Below are 22,131 nucleotides of genomic sequence, written 5' to 3' on the forward strand. Positions count from 1 at the left end.
GGGGCTGTCCCCGGCTGAGCTCCCCAGGCAGGGAGCTGGGATGCTCGCTTGTGGGGCAGGCTTGCTCAGACAGTAGGAACCAGACACAGCATGAAGCGGAGCAGCACTGTGCAAAGCTTCCCCTGCTCAGGGCATGAGTGTGTATCTTGAAGCCCTGGCTGCAGGAGGATCTCAGCTCTCATTTAATACCCAGCACCTGGTTCCAACTGAGGTAGCAGGGGAGAAAAGCTACGGCAAAGAAAAAGAACCAATGTCATTTTACAGGGTGGGACTCATGATTTCAGAATAGGTTAGGCTGGCCATCGTGCGGGGGGAGGGAGGGGAGGGGCGGGGCGTGGAGTTCCAGGCCTTACATCTTTGCCTGCACTGCCTTGGTCAGTCTCACACCATTGTCCCACTTAAGCCCCCTGTTGCCCAGGGGAGCGGACATGGAGAAAGCAGCAGCAGTTTAACATTAAAGCAGACAGATGGATGCAGGTGGCTCAGATGAGTATGGTCACAAAGTCACCTTTATTAACCCTGCCCCCTGTGGACCCTCCACACAAAGGCAGGCTGGAGGAGTGTTAGTGTCAGGGGAGCCGGTGGGCTCTGCTTGGCCCAGCCCCTTCCCATCCATTGTGGGGGGGAAGGAACCTGGGGGAGGGGGAATGGAGGATGGACACTGAGTCAGAGCTGGCCTTCCCCAGCTCAAGTCCAAATCCCTCCTCAGTGTTAGTAACTGTCAGTAACAGGCTGTTTCTTGTGGTGGGAGCCAGAGCTGGGGCCATGCCATGACTCCTTCCCCCATAGGCCTCACTCTCGTGTGTGTGTGTGGAGGGGTGGACAGCAGCTGCATCTTTGCTTAGTGTGCAGGTGAGGGGCATCATCCCGGAGCTGGGGCGGGTGGGCAGAGAGGAGTTGGGACCTGTCTCCCCAGGCTGATGGCCCCAATCCCCCACAGGTGCCTGGAGAAGGGGGTTAGTAGAGGATAGCCACTCAGAGCCTGGCCAGTGTCCAAGGCCCCCCTGGTGGGGAGGGAAAGGGGTTGGAGTCTGTGCCCGTACAGAGGGAGGGTAGGCGGCATCCATGCCCCCCCCTAGGGGGAGGGCCCCTTGCTGTCCCAGCCTCTCAGGGCTCCTTGAGCTCTGCTACATCCTTCAGCTGCGTCCCGTCCACAATGCTGCGCACCTGCTCCAGCGAGGGGGCCCGGCGGATCCTCTCCAGCTGCACCTGAGGGACGAGAGGGGAGTGAGAGAGACACCTCCTGAGATCCTGGGCCACAGACAGCACCTGCTCAAAGACACCCCCCAGCCGGTACCTGCAGAGTCTGCGAGAGGCGGACAAAGTCTCTCTGCACCTGCTCACTGGTGTCCAGCTCCGCCTGCAACCGCTGCAGCTTCCCCCGCTGCTCGAACAGCACTGCCTCCAGCCTGGCCTGGGGGAGAGACTGTCACAGCCCTGGGACCAGCCCCCTCCCCTGACTCCTCTGCACACATAACCCCTCCAGCCCAGCCTGGGGGAGTGTGTCACAGCCCTGGGACCAGCCCCCTCTCCCCCCCCCAATCTCCCCATTCCTCTGCAACTCTCCTCCCCCAATCCCGGCCTGGGAGAGAGACTGCACTCCCCCTCCAGCCCAGCCTAGGGGAGTGTGTCACAGCCCTGGGACCAGCCCACCCCTCCCCTACTCCTCTGCAACTCCCTTCCCCCCATCCTGGCCTGGGGGAGAGAGACTGTCACATCCCTGGGACCAGCCCCCGACTCCTCTGCACCCCCACTCCTGCCTAGCCTGGCGAAGAGAGACTATGAGAGCCCTGGGATCAGCCTCAGCTGCAACCATGGTTGGGGTCCCTGCCTTACATGCCCCACTGGGGTTGGGTGGTGGCAGAGCACTCAGGGGAGGTGTAGGGTGGAAGGAGGAATGTGGGAAATATTGTAATACTTTTCTGAACCAGGGGTGGGGCTCAGTTTACACCCCACCTTTGTCCTGAGGGCGGAAGGGTTCATCCCCCCAGGTGCACTGGTGGAGGGATTAAGGTGTAATTTGACTCCCATTCAATCTACACCGACAGCCACCCAGCTGCAAGTGGGTCAGGGCAGTCACAGGTGGCTGACTGTGAAACAGATGCCTGGAGCCCCCGGCCTCGGGAAGCGCTGCAGAGCCGGTGCTGGAAGGCAGGGCAGGGGCCATGTGCCCAGCGAGAACTGAGCGGGAAGGTCCCAGGCTTGGCGGGAGCGGGAAAGGCAAGAGCCAGCCGCTGGGGCTCTCAGTGGGCCAGCGCAGAGCCAGAGGCTAAGCTGGCTCTCAGGCGAGATGCCCAGACTGGCTTAACAGCCAGTGCCCTGAACCCCCGGAGATCCGTGCGGGGGCACCAAGGGCCCACCCCGGGGTGGGGCGTGGGGCTGTGCAGGGGAGGGGCTGGCTCAGCTCACTCACCTTCTCCTGTTCCCAGGCCTGGCCCTGCTGGTCACGCTGAGTTAGGTCCCCCCGGAGCCGCTGCACGTCCTGCTCCAGCCCCTGTGCCCGCTGCTCTGCCTTTGGGGGGGTGGGGGAAGGGGAAACCAGTGTGACCCCACGGTCCCCTCTGCTCCCAATGCTCTGCCTGGGCAGTGGGGGGTGGGGGTGGGGAGGGGAATCACTGTTTCACCTCTCCCAAGGCATGTCCTGCCTGTGGGAAGAGTTCAGCATAGACCTCCTCACCAGACACACTCCCTGGGGGGCACAGAACAGGCCCCTCCCCATTCCTGAGGACACCCCCCCCCGCACATCCCCATAAAACCAGCCCCCTCACCTGCCCCAGCTGCTGCTGTAGCCGCTCCATCTCCGACCGGACGCTGCACAGGGAGGCTGAGGAGAGAGATGGGGCAGGGGGTGAGTCACCTTGAGGGGTGGGGGTGAGTGACAGACACACCCGCCTCCCTCCCCTAGTCCCCACTTACCCTCCATGAGCTCTGTGGGCAGGAACGATGGAGTCGCAGCCGGAGGAGTGTGGGGGAGAGAGACAACTGTTACAGCGAGGGGGGGTGACACCCCCAGCCCAACCCACTTCCCCAGCCCCCCACCAGCCCCTTTCCCCTCCTCCCATAGTTCGCACGCCCCCAGCCTTACGGCTCTCCTCGCGCTGGGCCCCCAACTGGGCCTCCAGAACCCCCTGCAGCCGGGCCTGGGTGGCCTCCTCCTCATCCAGCCGCTCACGCAGCGTGACGATCTCAATGCGCAGCCGCTCGCTATGGTGCTCACTGGCTCGGCGCAGGGTCCCGGCCTCCTCCTGCAGCCGGCGCACCAGGGCCTGCAGCTCCTGGGGGGCAATGGTGGGAGAGAACTGTACCCCAAAGCCAGGACCTGCTGCTGCTGGGGGCGATGGGGGAGACCCATACCCAGGGCCGGAGCTTCCATTAGGCGACCCTAGGCGGTCACCTAGGGCGCCAGGATTCAGGGGGCGGCATTTTGTGCGCTTCCCACAGCGCGCATGGGAGCTTCGGGTTCCGCTCCCATCGCGCCGCCGAAGAAGGACCCTCAGCTGACGTGCGGCGGAAAACAGCGGCAGGCAATTGAGCAGCTCAATGACTGCCGCTGTCGCTTGCGGCATTTCGGCGGAGGGTCCTTCTTCAGCGGCACGATGGGAGTGGAACCAGAAGCTCCCGCGCACCCCGTGGGGAGCCCACAAAATGCCGCCCCCTGAATTCTGTCTAGGGTGCCAGAAACCCTGGCGCCGCTCCTGCCCATACCCTGGAACCCCCAACACCAGCACCTACAGCTTGGGGGTGGGGGGCAGTGATGAAGTGGGACTGTTCTTACAGTGGTCTGTGAATGCTGAGTGGGGGGTGTTGGCCTGGGAGGACGATCTGCACCGGGGGATGGGAGACTGGCTGGAGGGAAGATACCTGAGCATGTAGTGTGAGAACCCAGGAAGGGGTTAGAGGCCAGGTGATACCTCTGCCCGGGAAGCTGAACAAAAGCTGAGTGAGAGGCTGGGGGGAGTTTTTCAGCTTGGGAGCTGGCTGGGAAATGGAGGGGAGTTCCGATGGGGCTTGGGCCTCCCAACGGGGCTGTGGCCTCCCTGGGGCCCCCCAGATGGACCTAACTAAAGGGGATCCTGTTGTCGTGCTGGCAAGACCTGTTTTGGACTGTTCCTGTAGTCTGAATAAACCTCTGTGTTACTGGCTGGCTGAGAGTCACGTCTGACTGCAAAGTGGGGGTGCAGGACCCTCTGCCCCCCCCCCAGGACCCCACTGGGGGGGGGGCTCACTGTGGGAAGCGCCTGGAGGGGCAGAGGATGCTGAATGCTCCAAGGAGAGACCCAGGAGGTGAAGCCGTGGGAGCTTCTTGCCCTGCAGACAGTCTGCTCCAAGGGAGAGGAGGCTCCCCAGAGTCCTGCCTGGCTTTGTGGGGAGCAGTTCCAGACCATCGCTCGGGGCCTCCGTGACAGGGGGTGAGACCCATACCTCGATATCCCCCCCACCCCACCCACCCATGCCCACAGCTCCAGGGGTGGGTGGGTGTGAGAGACCCACACGTCGTTATCCCCCCCACCTGCAACTACAGCTGGGGGGGGGGAGACCCATAGCTCGATATCCCCCCCCCACCCCCCCCACATGTCCACAGCTCCAGGGAGGGGTGTGTGTGTGAAACTCACACCTCATTATCCCCCACACTGGCAACTACAGCTCCTTGGGGGGAGGGGGGAGACCCACACCTCGTTATCCCCCACCTGCAACTACAGCTGTGGGGGGAGAACCCACACCTTGACATCCCCTCCCCGGTCCTACACCTCCTGGGGAGAGGGCAAGACTCACACCTTGATACCCCACCCCCAGCTTCGGGGGGGGGGGTGACCCAACCTCAATATTCCCACCCGCCCACCAGTGCCTACAGGTCCTGGTAGGGACTGGAGGTTTGCATGGGAGTGTACCCCCTTTCCCACCCCACACAGCTCCCCAAGGAGAGTCAGAGAGATGACCTAGAGGCCCCTGCAGTACCTGCACAGAGCTGGTCAGTGGCAGCTCCTCAGCGGGGGCCAGGGGGGTCTGGGAGCCCCGCAGCCCCTCATTCTCCTCGCTCAGCCGCTGCACCTCGTAGCTGAGTCGCTTGTGAGATGACGCCAGGTCAGCCTGGGGGAAGGGGGGGGTGAGCAGAGGGATTGGATCCCTCCCCACAACCCTCACCAGTGACCCCCACCATGGATCCCAGCCCCCCTCAGCCACCCACCCTCAGCACCGTGTCTCTCCCACCCTGCTGGGCACCCCCCTGCTCTCCCCCCGCTCACTATCTGCTCCTGGGTCCGGTGCTGGGTCTGGGACACGGTCGCCTGCAGGTTCTGCAGCAGCTGCTCCGACTTCTGGATCTGATCCAGCAGCACCAGCACCTGGGAGAGACTCAGCCATCAGCACGAAGCAGCCTGGCCACAGGGAGAGGGGCTGCACATCAGCACTGGGGGCACCAGCAGAGATGGGGGCAGGGCTGGGCTAGCAGGGGCTGCAGATCGGGAGTGAGGGGCACCGGCAGAGCTGGGGGGAGGGGGCAGGGCTGGGCTAGCAGGGGCTGCGGGTAGGGAAGGAGGGGCACCCCAGAAGTGGGGGCCCAGGGCTGGGCTAGCAGGGGCTGCAGGTCAGGAGTGAGAGGAACCAGCAGAGCAGGGGGACCCAGGGCAGGGCTAGCAGGGGGCTGCGGGTCGGGAGTGGGGCACCAGCGGAGCTGCGGGTGGAAGGGGGGGCCCAGGGCAGGGCTAGCAGGGGGCTGCAGGTCGAGAGTGAGGGGCACCAGCGGAGCTGCGGGTGGAGGGGGGGGGCCAGGGCTGGGCTAGCAGGGGGCTGCAGGTCGGGAGTGAGGGGCACTGGCAGAGCTGGGGGGCCCAGGGCAGGGCTAGCAGGGGCTGCAGGTCGGGAGTGAGGGGCACCAGCGGAGCTGCGGGTGGAAGTGGGGCCCAGGGCAGGGCTAGCAGGGGGTTGCGGGTCGGGAGTGGGGCACCAGCGGAGCTGCGGGTGGAAGGGGGGCCCAGGGCAGGGCTAGCAGGGGGCTGCGGGTCGAAAGTGGGGCACCAGCAGAGCTGCAGGTGGAAGGGGGGCCCAGGGCAGGGCTAGCAGGGGGCAGCAGGTTGGGAGTGAGGGGCACCAGCGGAGCTGCGGGTGGAAGGGGGGCCCAGGGCAGGGCTAGCAGGGGGCTGCGGGTCAGGAGTGAGGGGCACCAGCGGAGCTGCAGGTGGAGGGGGGGGAGGCCAGGGCTGGGCTAGCAGGGGGCTGCAGGTCGGGAGTGAGGGGCACTGGCAGAGCTGGGGGGCCCAGGGCAGGGCTAGCAGGGGCTGCAGGTCGGGAGTGAGGGGCACCAGCGGAGCTGCGGGTGGAGGGAGGGGGGCCAGGGCTGGGCTAGCAGGGGGCTGCAGGTCGGGAGTGAGGGGCACTGGCAGAGCTGGGGGGCCCAGGGCAGGGCTAGCAGGGGCTGCAGGTCGGGAGTGAGGGGCACCAGCGGAGCTGCGGGTGGAAGTGGGGCCCAGGGCAGGGCTAGCAGGGGGCTGCGGGTCGAAAGTGGGGCACCAGCAGAGCTGCAGGTGGAAGGGGGGCCCAGGGCAGGGCTAGCAGGGGGCAGCAGGTTGGGAGTGAGGGGCACCAGTGGAGCTGCAGGTGGAGGGGGGGGAGGCCAGGGCTGGGCTAGCAGGGGGCTGCAGGTCGGGAGTGAGGGGCACTGGCAGAGCTGGGGGGCCCAGGGCAGGGCTAGCAGGGGCTGCAGGTCGGGAGTGAGGGGCACCAGCGGAGCTGCGGGTGGAAGGGGGGGCGGGGCTGGGGTGGGCTAGCAGGGGGCTGCAGGTCGGGAGTGAGGGGCACCAGCGGAGCTGCGGGTGGAAGGGGAGCCCAGGGCAGGGCTAGCAGGGGGCTGCAGGCTGGGAGTGAGGGGCACTGGCAGAGTTGGGAGGGCGGGGGGGGGCAAGCAGGGGGCTGCAGGACACAGGCAGAGCTTGCGGAGGGGGAACTGCCCATGGTACCTGCTTGGCACAGTCCTCACTGCTCCGTCTCAGCGCCTCCTGCAGTCCCAGCTTCTCCTGCATCGCCGCCTCCAGCTGCTCTCTCAGCTGCTGCAGGGACTCCTGGTGCCGCCTGGCCTGGGGGGGGCCGAGGTCACAGGTCACCCTGTCCTGGCCACATCCTCCACCCCAGCTCCAGCAACTCTGCACAGCATCCTCCCATGTCCCACAACCCCAGCCTCCCTGCTCCCCTCCGAGCCCACTCCCAGCTTCTGGCCCCCACCCTGCCCGCAGCTCCCCCACTCCCTTCTCACCTCCTGCTGCAGTTGTGCCCACTCCCCATCAGGCACCAGCTGGAAGCCAGGGGGCAGCAGGTAGATGCTCTCGGGCACAAGGGTGCCAGTGGACAGCAGGGAGGCTGTGTCCTCGTGCTCCGGGCTGGGGCGGCGGCGGGGCCGGGGCGAACCAGCGCTGGAGCTGGCGATGGAGATGATGGAAACGCTGTCGCAGCCGCGGGTGAAGGCCAGGCCCCCTCCCGGCTCCTCCTCGCCCTCTGGTCCAGAGCCTTCATCCCCCTCTCCCCCAAGGTGGGCAGGGGGCATCCGGCTGGGAGCCTCCCTGTCAGACAGCAGGGACTCTGACGAGACGCAGAGCGAGCCCTGGGGGAAGGAGTCACAGGGCAGAGTGAGCCCCCCCACGCAGTCAGAACCGCCCCAGTCCATCCACATCGGGCATCCCTTCCCTCCCCCAAACACCCTCCTGCATGGCCCGGCTCTCTGCCACCCCGCTCCCTCCACATGGTTCCTCCCCTCCGGGTCTCACCTCAGGCCCCTGCAGCCCCTGGATCAGTCCCTCGGCCCGGGAGAGTTTGCTCTTGAGCTGGGCGATCTCCTCCTCCATGGGCAGCACGATGCTGCGCAGCCGCTCGGAGTCCTCCTGTGCCTGGGCGGGGACAGGCTGAGCCAGGGACTCCCAGTTCCCCCACCATAACCCATGCCCCCGACCCATAGCACCCAACCACCCCACTCTGCATCCCCCAATGCCCAGCACCCCCCACCTTTCACCCACAGGCGCTTGGAGTCCTGAGGCATGAGAACATGGGAACGGTCACACTTGGTCAGACCAGAGGTCCATCTAGCCCAGTGTCCTGTCTGCTGACGGTGGCCACTGCCAGGTGCCCCAGAGGGAGTGAACAGAACAGGGCAATTATGGAGAGTCCATCCCCTGTTGTTCAGTCCCAGCTCCTGGCAGTCAGAGGTTTAGGAACACCCGGAGCATGGGGTTGCATCTCTGCCCATCCTGGCTAATCACCATCGATGGACCTACCTTCCAGGAACTCGGTTACAGCAGAAAGACAGTTACGAACCCCAGAGTTACAAACTAACCACACCCCTCCTTTGGAACCGGAAGTACAGAGTCAGGCACAAGCAAATCCTGCACAATGCGGTGTTAAACGTACACTGCTGAACATACAGGGAAAGTTTAAACCAAGGTCTGACCAGGTAAGGAAAATTCTGCATTTGTTTCATTTAAATTAAGCTGCTTAAAGCAGCGTTTTTCTTCTGCACAGTAAAGCTGCAAAGCTGTGTTAAGTCAAGGTTCACCTGTAAATCCTGAAAGAACCATAACATTTGGTTCAGAGTGATGACCAACCTCCCCTCCCATAACTCGGAGGTTCTGCTATAATCCTTTTCTGAAGCCAGTTATATTTTTGACCTTCATGACATCCCCTGGCAACGAGTTCCACAGGCTGACTGCGTTATATGAAGAAATATTTCCGATTGTTTGATGTGAACCTGCTGCTGGTTAATGTCATTAGGTGACCCCTGCTCCTTGTGTAACATGCCCCCTCAGTCATCTCTTCCAAGTTGAACAGTACCCGTCTTTGGAATCTCGCCTCGGACAGAAGCTATCCCGTCCTCGTCTCTGCCCTTTTTTCATTTTTAACAGCTCTGTTCTGAGATGGGGCGACCACATCTGCACGCAGGAGTCGAGATGTGGGTGTACCATGGATTTACAGAGAGGCGATGTGATATTATCTAACAATTCGTAATGATACCCAGCGTTCTGTTTGCTTTTTTGACCCACTGCACACTGAGTGGACGTTTTCAGAGAACTATCCACAGTGACGCCAAGATCCCTTTCCTGAGTGATAACAACTAATTACCACTCAGATCTTGTGCAGAGACGACATGTGCCAGGGACCCCACAGACCTCCACCCACAGCCCCAACCCCCTCAGCCTCCAGCCCCTACTCTGAACCCACACGGCCCTCCACCTACCCCACCCTCCACCCTGCACCCACTCAGAAACTTGCCTGGTCTGGGGAGCAGAGCTGGCAAGAGCAGGGGACCCCACAGCCCCCCATATCTACCTTCTCCAGCCCCCCCGTGACCAGTGTCCCCCACCCTTCTCCCCCAGCCAGAGTCCTCCTGAGCCAGGGACCCACCCACATCTCACCCTTAGCACCCCCTCAGAGGTCCCCTGGGCCCGAGGATCAACCTGGGGTCCCCAACACCCCTCAATGGCCCCTCCCAGCCCCTCCCCCCACCCCCAAGGGCCCATCCTCCCCCTGCCTCACCTTCTCCATCTGCTGCTCCAGCGAGTCCAGGGGGTTTCCCTGCGTCTGCTGCTGCTGCAGGCGGCTCAGCTCCCGGCTCCCCCACGAGCCCCCACCGTGCTGCTCCTGCTGCAGGGCCTCCAGGCGGGCCTCATAGCTGTTGATGGTGTCTGGGGAAGCAGGAGAGGCCACCATGAGGGGGACGGGAGCATCGGGTCCCACGCAGCAAACACCCCAGACCTCTGGGAGCAGAGACCCATCCCCAGGCTGGAGCAGCACAGACACTCGCAGACAGGGGGGCGTCTGGCTTCTCCAGACACTGGCAGCTCGCGTCCAGCTCATCTGGCATACATCCTCAGTGACGGGCACCGGGGAAGTGGGACACACAGGGGGCGTGGGGTGGTGTCCTAGGATGTAAGGGGGCTGTGGGGGGGGTCTGTATCGGGCTGGTGGCAGATGGGGGACGGAGGTTGAGGGATGGGCGTGTGGGCAGACTGAGGACGGCGGTAGGAGTATGGAAGGCATGTGGAATGGTGGGAGGCATAAAGGAGTGCAGATGGGACGGTGGCAGGTGTACGAGGGTGCATATGGGGCCATGGGGGGCATACAGAGGTGCGTATGGGGCGGTACCAGGTGGCTGGGGGCCTGGGAAGACAACAGTAGGAGTACGGGGGTGTGTGAGGAGTGGCAGTAGGCATGGCCGGTGTATGTATGGGGGCAGTGGGGAAGCATGGGGGGCTGCGTGGGGTGTCTGGGGGCAGTGGGGAAGCACGGGGGGCTGCATGGGGTGTCTGGAGGCAGTGGCGAAGCATGGGAGGCTGCGTGGAGTGTCTGGGGGCAGTGGGGAAGCACAGGGGGCTGCGTGGGGTGTCTGGGGCAGTAGGGAAGCACAGGGTGCATCAGGGTAGCATGGGGGGGCTGCTGGGGGGTCTCACCTTTGAGGATGGCCTGCAACGAGGCCACCTCCTCCTGGCATTGACGCCGCACAGCGGCCACAGCCTCCTGCTTGGTGCCCTCGCTCACGGTGGCCACGGCTCGCAGCGTCTCCACCTCGGCCAGCGCGGCCGACAGCTCCTCCTGCAGCGCCCGAATCGTCCCCCCGGGGTCCAGCTGCTCCGCGCCCACCACCTCCACCAACACGCCAGGCTCCTGGGGGGCTGTGGCCCCCCCACCCAGCCCATCTGCCCCACATGGCTCTGCAGGCAGAGATGGGAGGGTCACAGACCCAACCTACCAGGTGTCACTCCCTCCCCCAGGACACCAGAGCCCCTCCTCCGGGATCACACCCCCTGTATCCTGTGCCTCTCCCCCCCCTGCACCCTGTGCCCCTCCCCTGGGGGTCACACCCCCTGTACCCTGTGCCTCTCCCCCAGGGGTCTCCCCCCCTGCACCCTGTGCACCTCCCCCAGGGGTCACGCCCCCCATACCCTGTGCCCCTCCCCCAGGGGTCACGCCCCCTGCACCTTGTGCCCCTCCCCCAGGGGTCACGCCCCCTGCACCTTGTGCCCCTCCCCCAGGGGTCTCCCCCCCCGCACCCTGTGCCTCTCCCCCAGGGGTCACACCCCCTGCACCCTGTGCGCCTCCCCCAGGGGTCACACCCCCGTACCCTGTGCCCCTCCCCCGGGCGTCACACCCCCTGTACCCTGTGCCTCTCCCCCCACACACACCCTGTGCCCCTCCCCTGGGGGGTAACACCCCCTGTAACCTGTGCCTCTCCCCCAGGGGTCTCCCCCCCCCCCCGCACCCTGTGCGCCTCCCTCAGGGGTCACACCCCCTGCACCCTGTGCCCCTCCCCTGGGGGGTCACACCCCCTGCACCCTGTGCCCCTCCCCCAGGGGTCTCCCCCCCTGCACCCTGTGCCTCTCCCCCCCCTGCACCCTTTGCGCCTCCCTCAGGGGTCACCCCCCCTGCACCCTGTGCCTCTCCCCCAGGGGTCACACCTCCTGTATCCTGTGCCTCTCCCCCCCCCGCACCCTGTGCCCCTCCCCCAGGGGTCACACCCCCGTACCCTGTGCCCCTCCCCCGGGGGTCACCCCCCCCGCACCCTGTGCGCTTCCCCCAGGGGTCTCCCCACCCTGCACCCTGTGCCCCTCCCCCAGGGGTCACACCCCCCGTACCCTGTGCCCCTCCCCCAGGGGTCTCCCCCCCCCGCACCCTGTGCCCCTCCCCCAGGGGTCTCCCCCCCCCGCACCCTGTGCCCCTCCCCCGGGGGTCACACCCCCCGTACCCTGTGCCTCTCCCCCGGGGGTCACACCCCCTGTACCCTGTGCCTCTCCCCCCACACACACCCTGTGCCCCTCCCCCGGGGGTCACACCCCCCGTACCCTGTGCCCCTCCCCCAGGGGTCTCCCCCCATGTACCCTGTGCGCCTCCCTCAGGGGTCACACCCCCCCCGCACCCTGTGCCCCTCCCCCGGGGTCACACCCCCCGTATCCTGTGCCCCTCCCCTGGGGGTCACCCCCCCCGCACCCTGTGCCCCTCCCCCGGGGGTCACACCCCCCGTACCCTGTGCCTCTCCCCCGGGGGTCACACCCCCTGTACCCTGTGCCTCTCCCCCCACACACACCCTGTGCCCCTCCCCCGGGGGTCACACCCCCCGTACCCTGTGCCCCTCCCCCAGGGGTCTCCCCCCATGTACCCTGTGCGCCTCCCTCAGGGGTCACACCCCCCCCCGCACCCTGTGCCTCTCCCCCGGGGGTCACACCCCCTGTACCCTGTGCCTCTCCCCCCACACACACCCTGTGCCCCTCCCCCAGGGGTCTCCCCCCATGTACCCTGTGCGCCTCCCTCAGGGGTCACACCCCCCCCGCACCCTGTGCCCCTCCCCCGGGGGTCACACCCCCTGTACCCTGTGCCCCTCCCCTGGGGGTCACATCCCCTGTACCCTGTGCCCCTCCCCCAGGGGTCTCCCCCCATGCACCGTGTGCCCCTCCCCCAGGGGAATCCCCCCCTTACCCTGCGCCCCTCCCCCAGGGGTCACTGCCCCCCCCTCCATGCTCTGCTCGCGGCTCCCCCGCCGTAGGCTCCGCACTTCCGCGTTCGGGAACAGCTGGGGGCGGGGCCACCCGGGCTGTCCCGGAAAGAGCCGAGCGGATCCGGAGGGAGCCGAAAGCCCGAGCGGGGCCTCGGGAGGCAGCGGAGAGACCCGAAGGGGTGGGGCGGGGTCTGTCTGCGGGGCCGCCAGCCCAAGCGTAGGAGGGCCTGGCAACCCCCCCGCCCCACGGCAACCAGCCCTGGCAACGGCATCTCCCTGGCAACCCCCCAGCAACTGCATCCCCCCGGCAACCAGCCCTGGCAATGGCCTCTGCCTGGCAACATCCCTGGCAACCACCTCTCCCTGGCAACCCCCCCTCCCCTGGCAACCAGCCCTGGCAATGGCCTCTCCCTGGCAACCTCCCTGGCAACCACCTCTCCCTGGCAACCCCCTTAGCAAATGCATCTCCCTGGCAAACAGCCCTGGCAACGGCCTGTCACAGAGTGTGGGGGAGTCCGGCCCTGCACCCCTCTTCCTGGGACCCACAGTGACTCTCAGCCAGCCAGTAAAACAGAAGGTTTATTGGACAACAGGAACACAGGTTACAGCAGAGCTTGCAGGCACAGTCAGGACCCCTCCACCGAGTCCTTCTGGGCTTTCCGGGTGCTTGGATCCTAGCTAGGATCCCCTGAATTCCGCCCATCCAGCCCCAAGCCCAAACTCAAACTGCTTCCCTCCTGCCACTCCCTTCCTTTGTCCCCTTCCCGGCAAAGGTGTTGACCTTTCCCCTCCCTTACCTAGCTCAGGTTACAGGCCCTGGCATCGTCCATCCCCTAAAGTCCTCCCCTGCTCTCCCACTCCCCACACAGACAGTCCCTACTGCATCACATCTCTCCCCCCTTCGAGACTGAACTGAGCGGGGTCACTCTGCCCAGTGACCTGGGGAAATTCAGGGCCCCCTCTCCGGGACAACGCATCCGCTGTCAGGTTGGCACTTCCCTTCCCATGGACCACGTCCATGTCATAGTCCTGCAGGAGCAGGCTCCACCTCAGGAGCTTGGCGTTGGCTCCTTTCATCTGGTGCAGCCAGGTCAGGGGACAGTGGTCGGTGTACACGGTGAAGTGTCGCCCAAAGAGATATGGCTCTAGCTTCTTAAGGGCCCACACCATGGCCAGGCATTCCTTCTCGATGGCCGCGTAGCTTTGTTCCCGGGGTAGCAGCTTCTTACTTAGGTACACGATGGGGTGTCTCTCCCCCTTTTCATCCTCCTGCATTAACACCGCCCCCAGTCCCGTGTCTGAGGCATCGGTGAACACCATAAAGGGTTTGTCAAAATCTGGGTTTGCCAGAACTGGGTCGCTAACCAGAGCCTCCTTCAGCGCCCGGAAAGCCTCCTGGCACTGCTCGGTCCAGACCACCTTGTCTGGCTTCCCCTTTTAGCACAGTTCAGTGATGGGGCCGGCTATGGCACTAAAGTGGGGCACGAACCTTCGATAGTACCCCGCCATCCCAATAAAGGCCTGGACCTGCTTTTTGGTTTGGGGAGCAGGCCAGTCTCTGATCACCTCCACCTTGGCTGGTTCCGGCTTCAGGCAGCCGCTCCCCACCCGATGGCCCAGGTAAGAGACTTCAGCCATCCCCACCTTGCACTTCTCAGCCTTTATTGTTAACCAGCCTTTCGGAGTCGGTCCAGGACTTGTTTAACCTGGGACATGTGGTCTTCCTAGGTCTGGCTGAAGACGCAGATGTCGTCAATATACGCCACGGCAAAACTCTCCATCCCCCTCAGTAGCTGATCCACCAGGCGCTGGAAGGTGGCCGGTGCTCCCTTGAGGCCGAAGGGCAGGGTCAGAAACTCGTAGAGCCCCAGAGGGGTGATAAAGGCCGATTTCAGCCTGGCATCTGCGTCCAGCGGCACTTGCCAGTAGCCCTTTGTAAGATCCATAGTGGTGAGGTACCGAGCACCTCCCAGCTTGTCTAGGAGCTCGTCAGGCCTGGGCATGGGGTAGGCATCAGATATGGTGATGGCATTGAGCTTTCGATAGTCCACACAGAACCAGATTGACCCATCCTTCTTGGGGACCAGCACCACTGGCGAGGCCCAAGGGCTGGAAGACGGCTGGATCATCCCCAAAGCCAGCATGTCCCTGACCTCTCTTTCAAGATCCTGGGCAGTTTTACCAGTGACCTAAAAAGGGGAGCATCTTATAGGGGGATGTGACCCGGTCTCCACCCGGTGGACAGTCAAATTAGTGCGTCCAGGCTGGTTGGAAAACAGCTGTAGGTATAGATGCAGCACCCCCCTGATCTCAGCGTGCTGGCCCGGGGTCAGCTGATCAGAGAGGGGAATTGCCTCCAGGGGGGAACCAGCTTTTGTCCCAGGGAATCGATCCACTAAGGGGTCATCTCCCTGCCCCTCCCAATGTCCACACACGGCCAGCACCACATTCCCCCGTCATAGTATGGTTTCATCATGTTCACATGGTACACCCGACGGTGATGTGCCCGGTTTGACAGCTCCACCACATAGTTTACCTCATTCAGTTGCTTGATAACCTTGAAGGGCCCTTCCCAGGCGGCCTGGAGTTTGTTTCTCCTCACGGGGATGAGAACCATCACCTGATCCCCGGTGGCGAAGGCACGGGCCCGTGCCGTGCAGTCATACCAGACCTTCTGCCTCCTCTGGGCTCGGGCCAGATTCTCCCTGGCCAGGCCCATAAGCTCGGCCAGTCTTTCCCGGAAGGTCAGGACATACTCCACCACTGACTCTCCCTCGGGAGCGGCCTTCCCCTCCCATTCGTCCCTCATCAGGTCTAGGGGCCCCCTCACCCGCCTTCCATACAACAGTTCGAAAGGTGAAAACCCGGTAGATTCCTGGGGTACCTCCCTGTAGGCAAACAGCAGGTGAGGTAAGTACTTGTCCCAATCTTGCGGATGCTGGTTCATAAATGTTCTTCAGCGTCCCGTTGAACCTTTCTACCAGCCCGTTGGACTGGGGGTGATACGCTGAGGCCCAGTTGTGCTGGACCCCACATTTCTGCCATAAGGACCGGAGCAGGGCCGATATGAAGTTGGACCCCTGATCCGTTAAGACCTCCTTGGGGAACCCCACCTGGCTGAAAATTGTCAGCAGCGTATCTGCCACTGTGTCTGCTTCGATAGAGGACAAGGCCACCTCCTCGGGGTAGTGAGTGGCAAAATCCACCACCACCAGGATGTATTTCTTCCCTGACCGGGTCGTCTTGCTGAGGGGTCCCACTATGTCCATGGCCACCTTCTGGAAAGGTTCTTCTATGATGGTAAAGGCCTCAAAGCCGCATTCCCCTTGTCCCGGGCCTTCCCCACCCTCTGCAGGGGTCACAGGATTGGCAGTACTGTCGGACATGGGTAAAGACCCCAGGCCAGTAAAAGTTCTGTAGCAGCCTCTGCCTGGTGCGCCGGATTCCCTGGTGCCCTGCGAGAGGGATGTCATGGGCCAGGTACAGCAGCTTGTGATGAAATTTCTGGGGAACCACCAGCTGCCTCCTGATCCCCCATGACTCTACTTCCCCTGGGGGAGCCCATTCTCGGTACAGGAACCCCTTCTCCCACAGGAACCTCTCCTTGCAACCTCTCCTCATGGTCTGTACCGCACTAAGGTCAGCCCGGTCCCTGTGCTTCCGCAAGGAGGGATCTTTCTGCAACTCGGCCTGGAACTCAGCAGCTGGGACAGGGATGGGGACCGGCTCTCTCTTGCTGACTGGGTCTGAGGCCGCAGCCTCTCTGAACCGTGCCCCTGGGCGTTCCCCGCTCCCTGGGTTAGGGTCCTGCACCTCGGGTTGAGTACCTTCCCCGTTGTCGGGGTGCAGTGCCCTTTGCCGACTCTGACTACGAGTCACGACCAGGGCACTCTGGGTGTTACTAGGCCAGTCCTCGACGTCCCCTCCCATTAACATGTCCGTGGGCAAATATCGGTGTACCTCCACATCCTTGGGGCCCTCCTTGGCCCCCCATTTCAGGTGTACCCTTGCCACGGGCACCTTGAATGGGGTCCCGCCCACACCCATCGGGGTCAGGTAGGTGTCGGGCACCATCCGATCTGAGGCCACCACCTCGGGCCGGGCCAGCGTCACCTCTGCGCCCGTGTCCCAGTACCCAGTGACCTTCCTCCCATCTACCTCCAGGGAAACAATGCACTCCTTCCGGAGGGGCAGCCCCGCGCCCACCCGGTAAACCAAAAACCCGGAGCCTGGAGCATGCACAGGTGGTATGTTGCCAGCCCCCCTTTCCTGGAAATGTAGCCCCTCCTCCGATTGGGTTTTTACCCAGTCCACCCTCTGCGGGTTGGGTCTGCTTGGTCTGTCCCTGAGCTTGGGGCACTGGGCCCGTATGTGGCCTCGTTGGCCACAGCGATAGCAGCCCATGTCTCGTGAGTCCCCTTGAGTGGGTCGGAGGGACCTGACGCTGGATGTTCCCCTTTTGGGGAGGTTCTCCATAGGCCCCCTTTGGGAGGTCCCATGATGACTCTCTCTCTGCGTTGAGGCAGGCCTGCTCCTTTGAGACTCCTCCCTGCCATCCCCTGCCCGACTGTCCACAAATTGGTTGGCCAGCTGGCCTGCGTGCTGTGGGTTCTCCGGCTTCTGGTCCATCAACCACAGCCTCAAGTCGGACGGGCACTGCTCGTACAAGTGCTCCAGTATGAATAGGTCAAGCAGATCCTCTTTAGTTTGGGCCCCAGCTGTCCACTTGCGGGCATACCCCTGCGCCCGGTTGACCAGTTGTAGGTATGTGACCTCACGGGTTTTACGTTGGCTCCGGAACCTTTTCCGGTACATCTCAGGAGTCAGCCCAAACTCGCGGAGCAGGGCCTGTTTGAACAGTTCGTAGTCCCCTGCCTCCGCCCCTTTCAGTCGGCTGTACACCTCCACGGCTGTGGAGTCCAGTAAGGGGGTGAGAACTGCGATCCTGTCTGCAGGGTCAACCCTGTGCAGCTCGCAGGCATTCTCAAAGGCCGTCAGGAAGGTATCTATGTCCTCCCCCTCCTTACGCCGGGGCAGCAAGTGCTTATCAAAGCTCCTTGTAGGCTTGGGTCCCCCCTCACTCACCGCAGCCGGGGCCCCGCTGCTCGCCAGCCGGGCCAGCTCCAGCTCATGTTTACGCTGTTTCTCCTTCTCCTCCCGCTCATGTTTACGCTGTTTCGCCTTCTCCTCCCACTCACGCTGGCGCTGGTTCTCCTCATGTTTATGCTGTTTCACCTTCTCCTCCAGCTCTCGCCTCTTTAACTTGAGCTCCTCCCGTTTCAGCTCCCTTTCATATTCCAGCCGCATCCCTCCACGGATGCCGAGCGCTGCCAGGATGATCCCCTGCTGGGGGATGAGCTTCGCCGGGAGGATCCCCTGCTGGCTGGGGGGGTCACGGTGCCCTCGGTATTCACTGGGCTCCTCCTCGCCCTTCCCCTAGGCCTAGGAAGGGGGGGTCTCGGGAAGCCCTAGTCCACCGGCTGACCACTCCCAGTGGGGACAGACACTGGTGCCTGCGCTGCATCTGCCTGACTGCTTCCCTCAGAGACAGGGCTCCGTTCATTCATGCAGTCTCCCTGCTCCAGCTGGGCAATCAGCTGGTCCTTGGTGAGCCTCCCCGGGCGCAGCTCCCTCTCCTTGCACAGCTCCAGCAGGTCACACTTGCGCAGCTTGGCATACATCTTCCTGCTGGGCACTCACAGGCCGGGGTGCTCGCCGCTCCCCACGGTTTCCAGGGGGACCCCTAGTGCACCAGTCCTTCTTGAGGTCACCACCTCTCTGCCAGGGTCGAGCTGCAGACACCTCCGCCCCTGGGACCGCTCACTGCATCCCCCGGGGGACCCTGTTACTGCAAAGTCCTTCTCACTGGGCACACACTCCCAGGGGTTAATCACCCCTTTGTTTTACTGCTCCCCAGTCACTTACTACAGGAAGCGTCATCCACGAGGTGCAGTATCTCCCGCCGCTGCCACCAGTTGTCACAGAGTGTGGGGGAGTCCAGCCCTGCACCCCTCTTCCGGGGACCCACAGTGACTCTTAGCCAGCCAGTAAAACAGAAGGTTTATTGGACAACAGGAACACAGGTTACAGCAGAGCTTGCAGGCAAAGTCAGGACCCCTCCACCGAGTCCTTCTGGGCTTTCAGGGTGCTTGGATCCTAGCTAGGATCCCCTGAATTCCGCCCACACAGCCCAAGCCCAAACTCAAACTGCTTCCCTCCTGCCACCCCCTTCCTTTGTCCCCTTCCCGGGCAAAGATGTTGACCTTTCCCCTCCCTTACCTAGCTCAGGTTACAGGCCCTGGCATCATCCATCCCCTAAAGTCCTCCCCTGCTCTCCCACTCCCCACACAGACAGTCCCTACCCCATCACACGGCCTCTCCCTGGCAACCACCCCAGCAACCGCCTCTCCCTAGCTACCACCCTGGCAACCACCTCTCCCTGGAAACCCCCGACAACCGCATCCCCCCCGGCAACCCCCCGGGCAATGGCCTCTCCCTGGCAACCCCCTGGCAACCACCTCTCCCTGGCAACCCCCCCCGGCAACCAACCCTGGCAACAGCTTCTCCCTGGCAACCACACCAGGAACCGCCTCTCCCTAGCTACCACCGCGGCAAATGCATGCCCCCAGCAACCAGCCCTGGCAACAGCCTCATCCTGGCAACCCCCCTGGCAACTGCCTCTCCCTCATAACCACCATTCCTCTCTGCAACCACACCAGTCAACTGCCTCTTCCTAGCTACCAACCCCAGCAACCACTTTGGGCAACTAAATCTCCCTGGTAACCAGCTCTGGCATCTGCCCTTGGCAACGGCATCCCCCTGGCAACTGAGTACAGAGTCACAGAACCAATGCTCTGGAACTGCTTTGAATGAAGCCAGTCAGGAGTCACCACGGTAAGAAGCCTACATGGCTTCAGCTTCCTGGGTCTGACCTCGGAGCATTCAGCATCCCCTTCCACACCATGTGCTTCCCACAGCGAGTCCACCCAGGCGAGGCGCCTGGGGAAGCCAGAGAGCCCTGCACCCCAACTCTGCAGGCAGTCGGGACTCTCAGACAGCGTGTGACATGGACGGGTTATTAGTTGACAGGAACACAGCATAGGACAGAGTTTGTTAGCACAAACATCAGGAACATTCAGTAAAGTCCATCATATGGGGAGGGGAGCCCAGAGCCAGGGTCCTGGCCTTCCCCCTGAGCCCCAAGCGAGCAGAAAATGACTGACTTCTAGCTGCCTGGCCCCTGACACCCCCATGGCTCCTCCTCTGGTCTTCGTCTTGCTTCCCTGGACTTCAGACCCTGGACTTCAGAAAAGCAGACTTTGACTCCCTCAGGGAGCTGATGGGCAGGATCCCCTGGGAAAATAACATGAGGGGGAAAGGAGTCCAGGAGAGCTGGCTGTATTTTAAAGAATCCTTATTGAGGTTGCAGGAAAAAAACATCCCGATGTGTAGGAAGAATAGTAAATATGTCAGGCGACCAGCTTGGCTTAACAGTGAAATCCTTGCTGATCTTAAAGACAAAAAAGAAGCTTACAAGAAGTGGAAGACTGGACAAATGACCAGGGAGGAGTATAAAAATATTGCTCAGTCTGCAGGAGTGAAATCAGGAAGGCCAAATCACACTTGGAGTTGCAGCTAGCAAGACATGTTAAGAGTAACAAGAAGGGTTTCTTCAGGTATGTTAGCAACAAGAAGAAAGTCAAGGAAAGTGTGGGCCCCTTGCTGAATGAGGGAGGCAACCTAGTGACAGAGGATGTGGAAAAAGCTAATGTACTCAATGATTTTTTTGCCTCTGTCTTCACAGACAAGGTCAGTTCCCAGACTGCTGCACTGGGCAGCACAGTATGGCGAGGAGGTGACCAGCCCTCTGTGGAGAAGGAAGTGGTTCGGGACTATTTAGAAAAGTTGGATGAGCACAAGTCCATGGGGCTGGATGCGCTGCATCTGAGGGTGCTAAAGGAGTTGGCTGATGTGATTGCAGAGCCATTGGCCATTACCTTTGAAAAGTCATGGCGATCGGGGGAGGTCCCGGATGACTGGAAAAAGGCCAATGTAGTGCCCAGCTTTAAAAAAGGGAAGGAGGAGGATCCAGGGAACTACAGGCCAGTCCCTCACCTCAGTCCCTTGAAAAATCATGGAGCAGGTCCTCAAGGAATCAATTCTGATGCACTTAGAGGAGAGGAAAGTGATCAGGAACAGTCAGCATGGATTCACCAAGGGCAAGTCATGCCTGACTAACCTAATTGCCTTCTATGGGGAGATAGCTGGGTCTGTGGATGAGGGGAAAGCAGTGGATGTGTTATTCCTTGACTTTAGCAAAGCTTTTGATACCATCTCCGACAGTATTCTTGCCAGCAAGTTAAAGAAGTATGGGCTGGATGAATGGACTATAAGGTGGATAGAAAGCTGGCTAGATCGTCGGGCTCAACAGGTAGTGATCAACGGCTCCATGTCTAGTTGGCAGCCAGTTTCAAGCAGAGTGCCCCAAGGGTCGGTCCTGGGCCGGTTTTGTTCAATATCTTCATTAATGATCTGGAGGGTGGCATGGACTGCACCCTCTGCAAGTTCACAGATGACACTAAACTGGGAGGAGTGGTAGATACGCTGGAGGGTAGGGATAGGATACAGAGGGACCTAGACAAACCAGAGGACTGGGCCAAAAGAAACCTGATGCGGTTCAGCAAGGACAAGAGCAGAGTCTTGCACTTAGGATGGAAGAATCCCATGCACTGCTACAGACTGGGGACCAAATGGCTAGGCAGCAGTTCTGCAGAAAATGACCTAGGGGTTACAGTGGACGAGAAGCTGGAGATGAGTCAGCAGTGGGCCCTTGTTGCCAAGAAGGCTAATGGCATTTTGGGCTGTATAAGTAGGGGCATTGCCAGCAGATCGATGGATGTGATCATTCCCCTCTCTTTGACATTGGTGAGGCCTCATCTGAATACTGTGTCCAGTTTTGGGCCCCACACTACAAGAAGGATGTGGAGAAATTGGAAAAAGTGGAGCACATGACTTAAGAGGAGAGGCTGAGGGAACTGGGATTGTTTAGTCTGCAGAAGAAAAGGATGAGGGGGGATTTGATAGCTGCTTTCAACTACCTGAAAGAGGGTTCCAAAGAGGATGGATCTAGACTGTTCTCAGCAGTACCCGATGACAGAACAAGGAGTAATAGTCTCAAGTTGCAGTGGGGGAGGTTTAGGTTGGATATTAGGAAAAACTTTTTCACTCAGAGAGTTGTGAAGCCCTGGAATGGGTTCCCTAGGGAGGTGGTGGAATCTCCTTCCTTAGAGGTTTTTAAGGTCAGGCTTGACAAAGCCCTGGCTGGGATGATTTAGTTGGGAATTGGTCCTGCTTTGAGCAGGGGGTTGGACTAGATGACCTCCTGAGGTCCCTTCCAACCCTGATATTCTATGATTCTATGATTCCCGGGCAAAGTGTCACCTGGTGGCACCCCCTCCTGGGTCTCAGGTTATGAAGAGCACCATCCATCACTTATGTACAGGCAGCTGGAGCCACCTCACCTGCCCCCAAGAGTCTCAGGAAAAGTCACACACCTCTATTCCCTCCACTGAGGTATTGGTGCAGCACACAGGGAAACTGAGGCACACACAGCATTCATGCAAAACAGTAAGACTCACATAGGCATAAGAATAACATAGGGAGGA

At 62.0% G+C, this 22,131-nt stretch overlaps 1 protein-coding gene and 1 long non-coding RNA gene across 5 annotated transcripts; one reads left to right on the forward strand and one right to left on the reverse strand.

Moving 5' to 3' along the window:
* Positions 1-491: 491 nt before the first annotated feature.
* On the reverse strand, positions 492-18,406 carry RABEP2 (rabaptin, RAB GTPase binding effector protein 2). The gene is made up of 14 exons (XM_050953002.1): positions 18,392-18,406; positions 10,428-10,722; positions 9,514-9,662; positions 7,755-7,874; positions 7,247-7,591; positions 6,954-7,070; positions 5,244-5,342; positions 4,957-5,088; positions 3,086-3,275; positions 2,917-2,982; positions 2,769-2,824; positions 2,414-2,512; positions 1,298-1,414; positions 492-1,209 (listed from the first exon to the last, which is right to left on the reverse strand). The coding sequence occupies exons 1-14, from the start codon at positions 18,404-18,406 to the stop codon at positions 1,108-1,110; spliced, it is 1,902 nt and encodes a 633-aa protein (XP_050808959.1). The 3' UTR covers positions 492-1,107.
* Positions 5,731-6,944, forward strand: LOC127052337 (uncharacterized). Of its 4 annotated transcripts, none has more exons than XR_007774733.1 (5): positions 5,731-5,887; positions 6,030-6,143; positions 6,282-6,313; positions 6,522-6,562; positions 6,701-6,755. It is a non-coding gene; the product is annotated as an uncharacterized LOC127052337 (long non-coding RNA). The 4 variants fall into 4 exon arrangements; XR_007774732.1 differs by lacking the exon at positions 6,282-6,313 and adding an exon at positions 6,419-6,450; XR_007774730.1 differs by lacking the exons at positions 6,282-6,313; positions 6,522-6,562; positions 6,701-6,755 and adding an exon at positions 6,778-6,944.
* Positions 18,407-22,131: the final 3,725 nt, after the last annotated feature.

Source organism: Gopherus flavomarginatus, chromosome 5, assembly GCF_025201925.1.
Source record: "Gopherus flavomarginatus isolate rGopFla2 chromosome 5, rGopFla2.mat.asm, whole genome shotgun sequence".
Lineage (NCBI taxonomy): Eukaryota > Metazoa > Chordata > Testudines > Testudinidae > Gopherus > Gopherus flavomarginatus.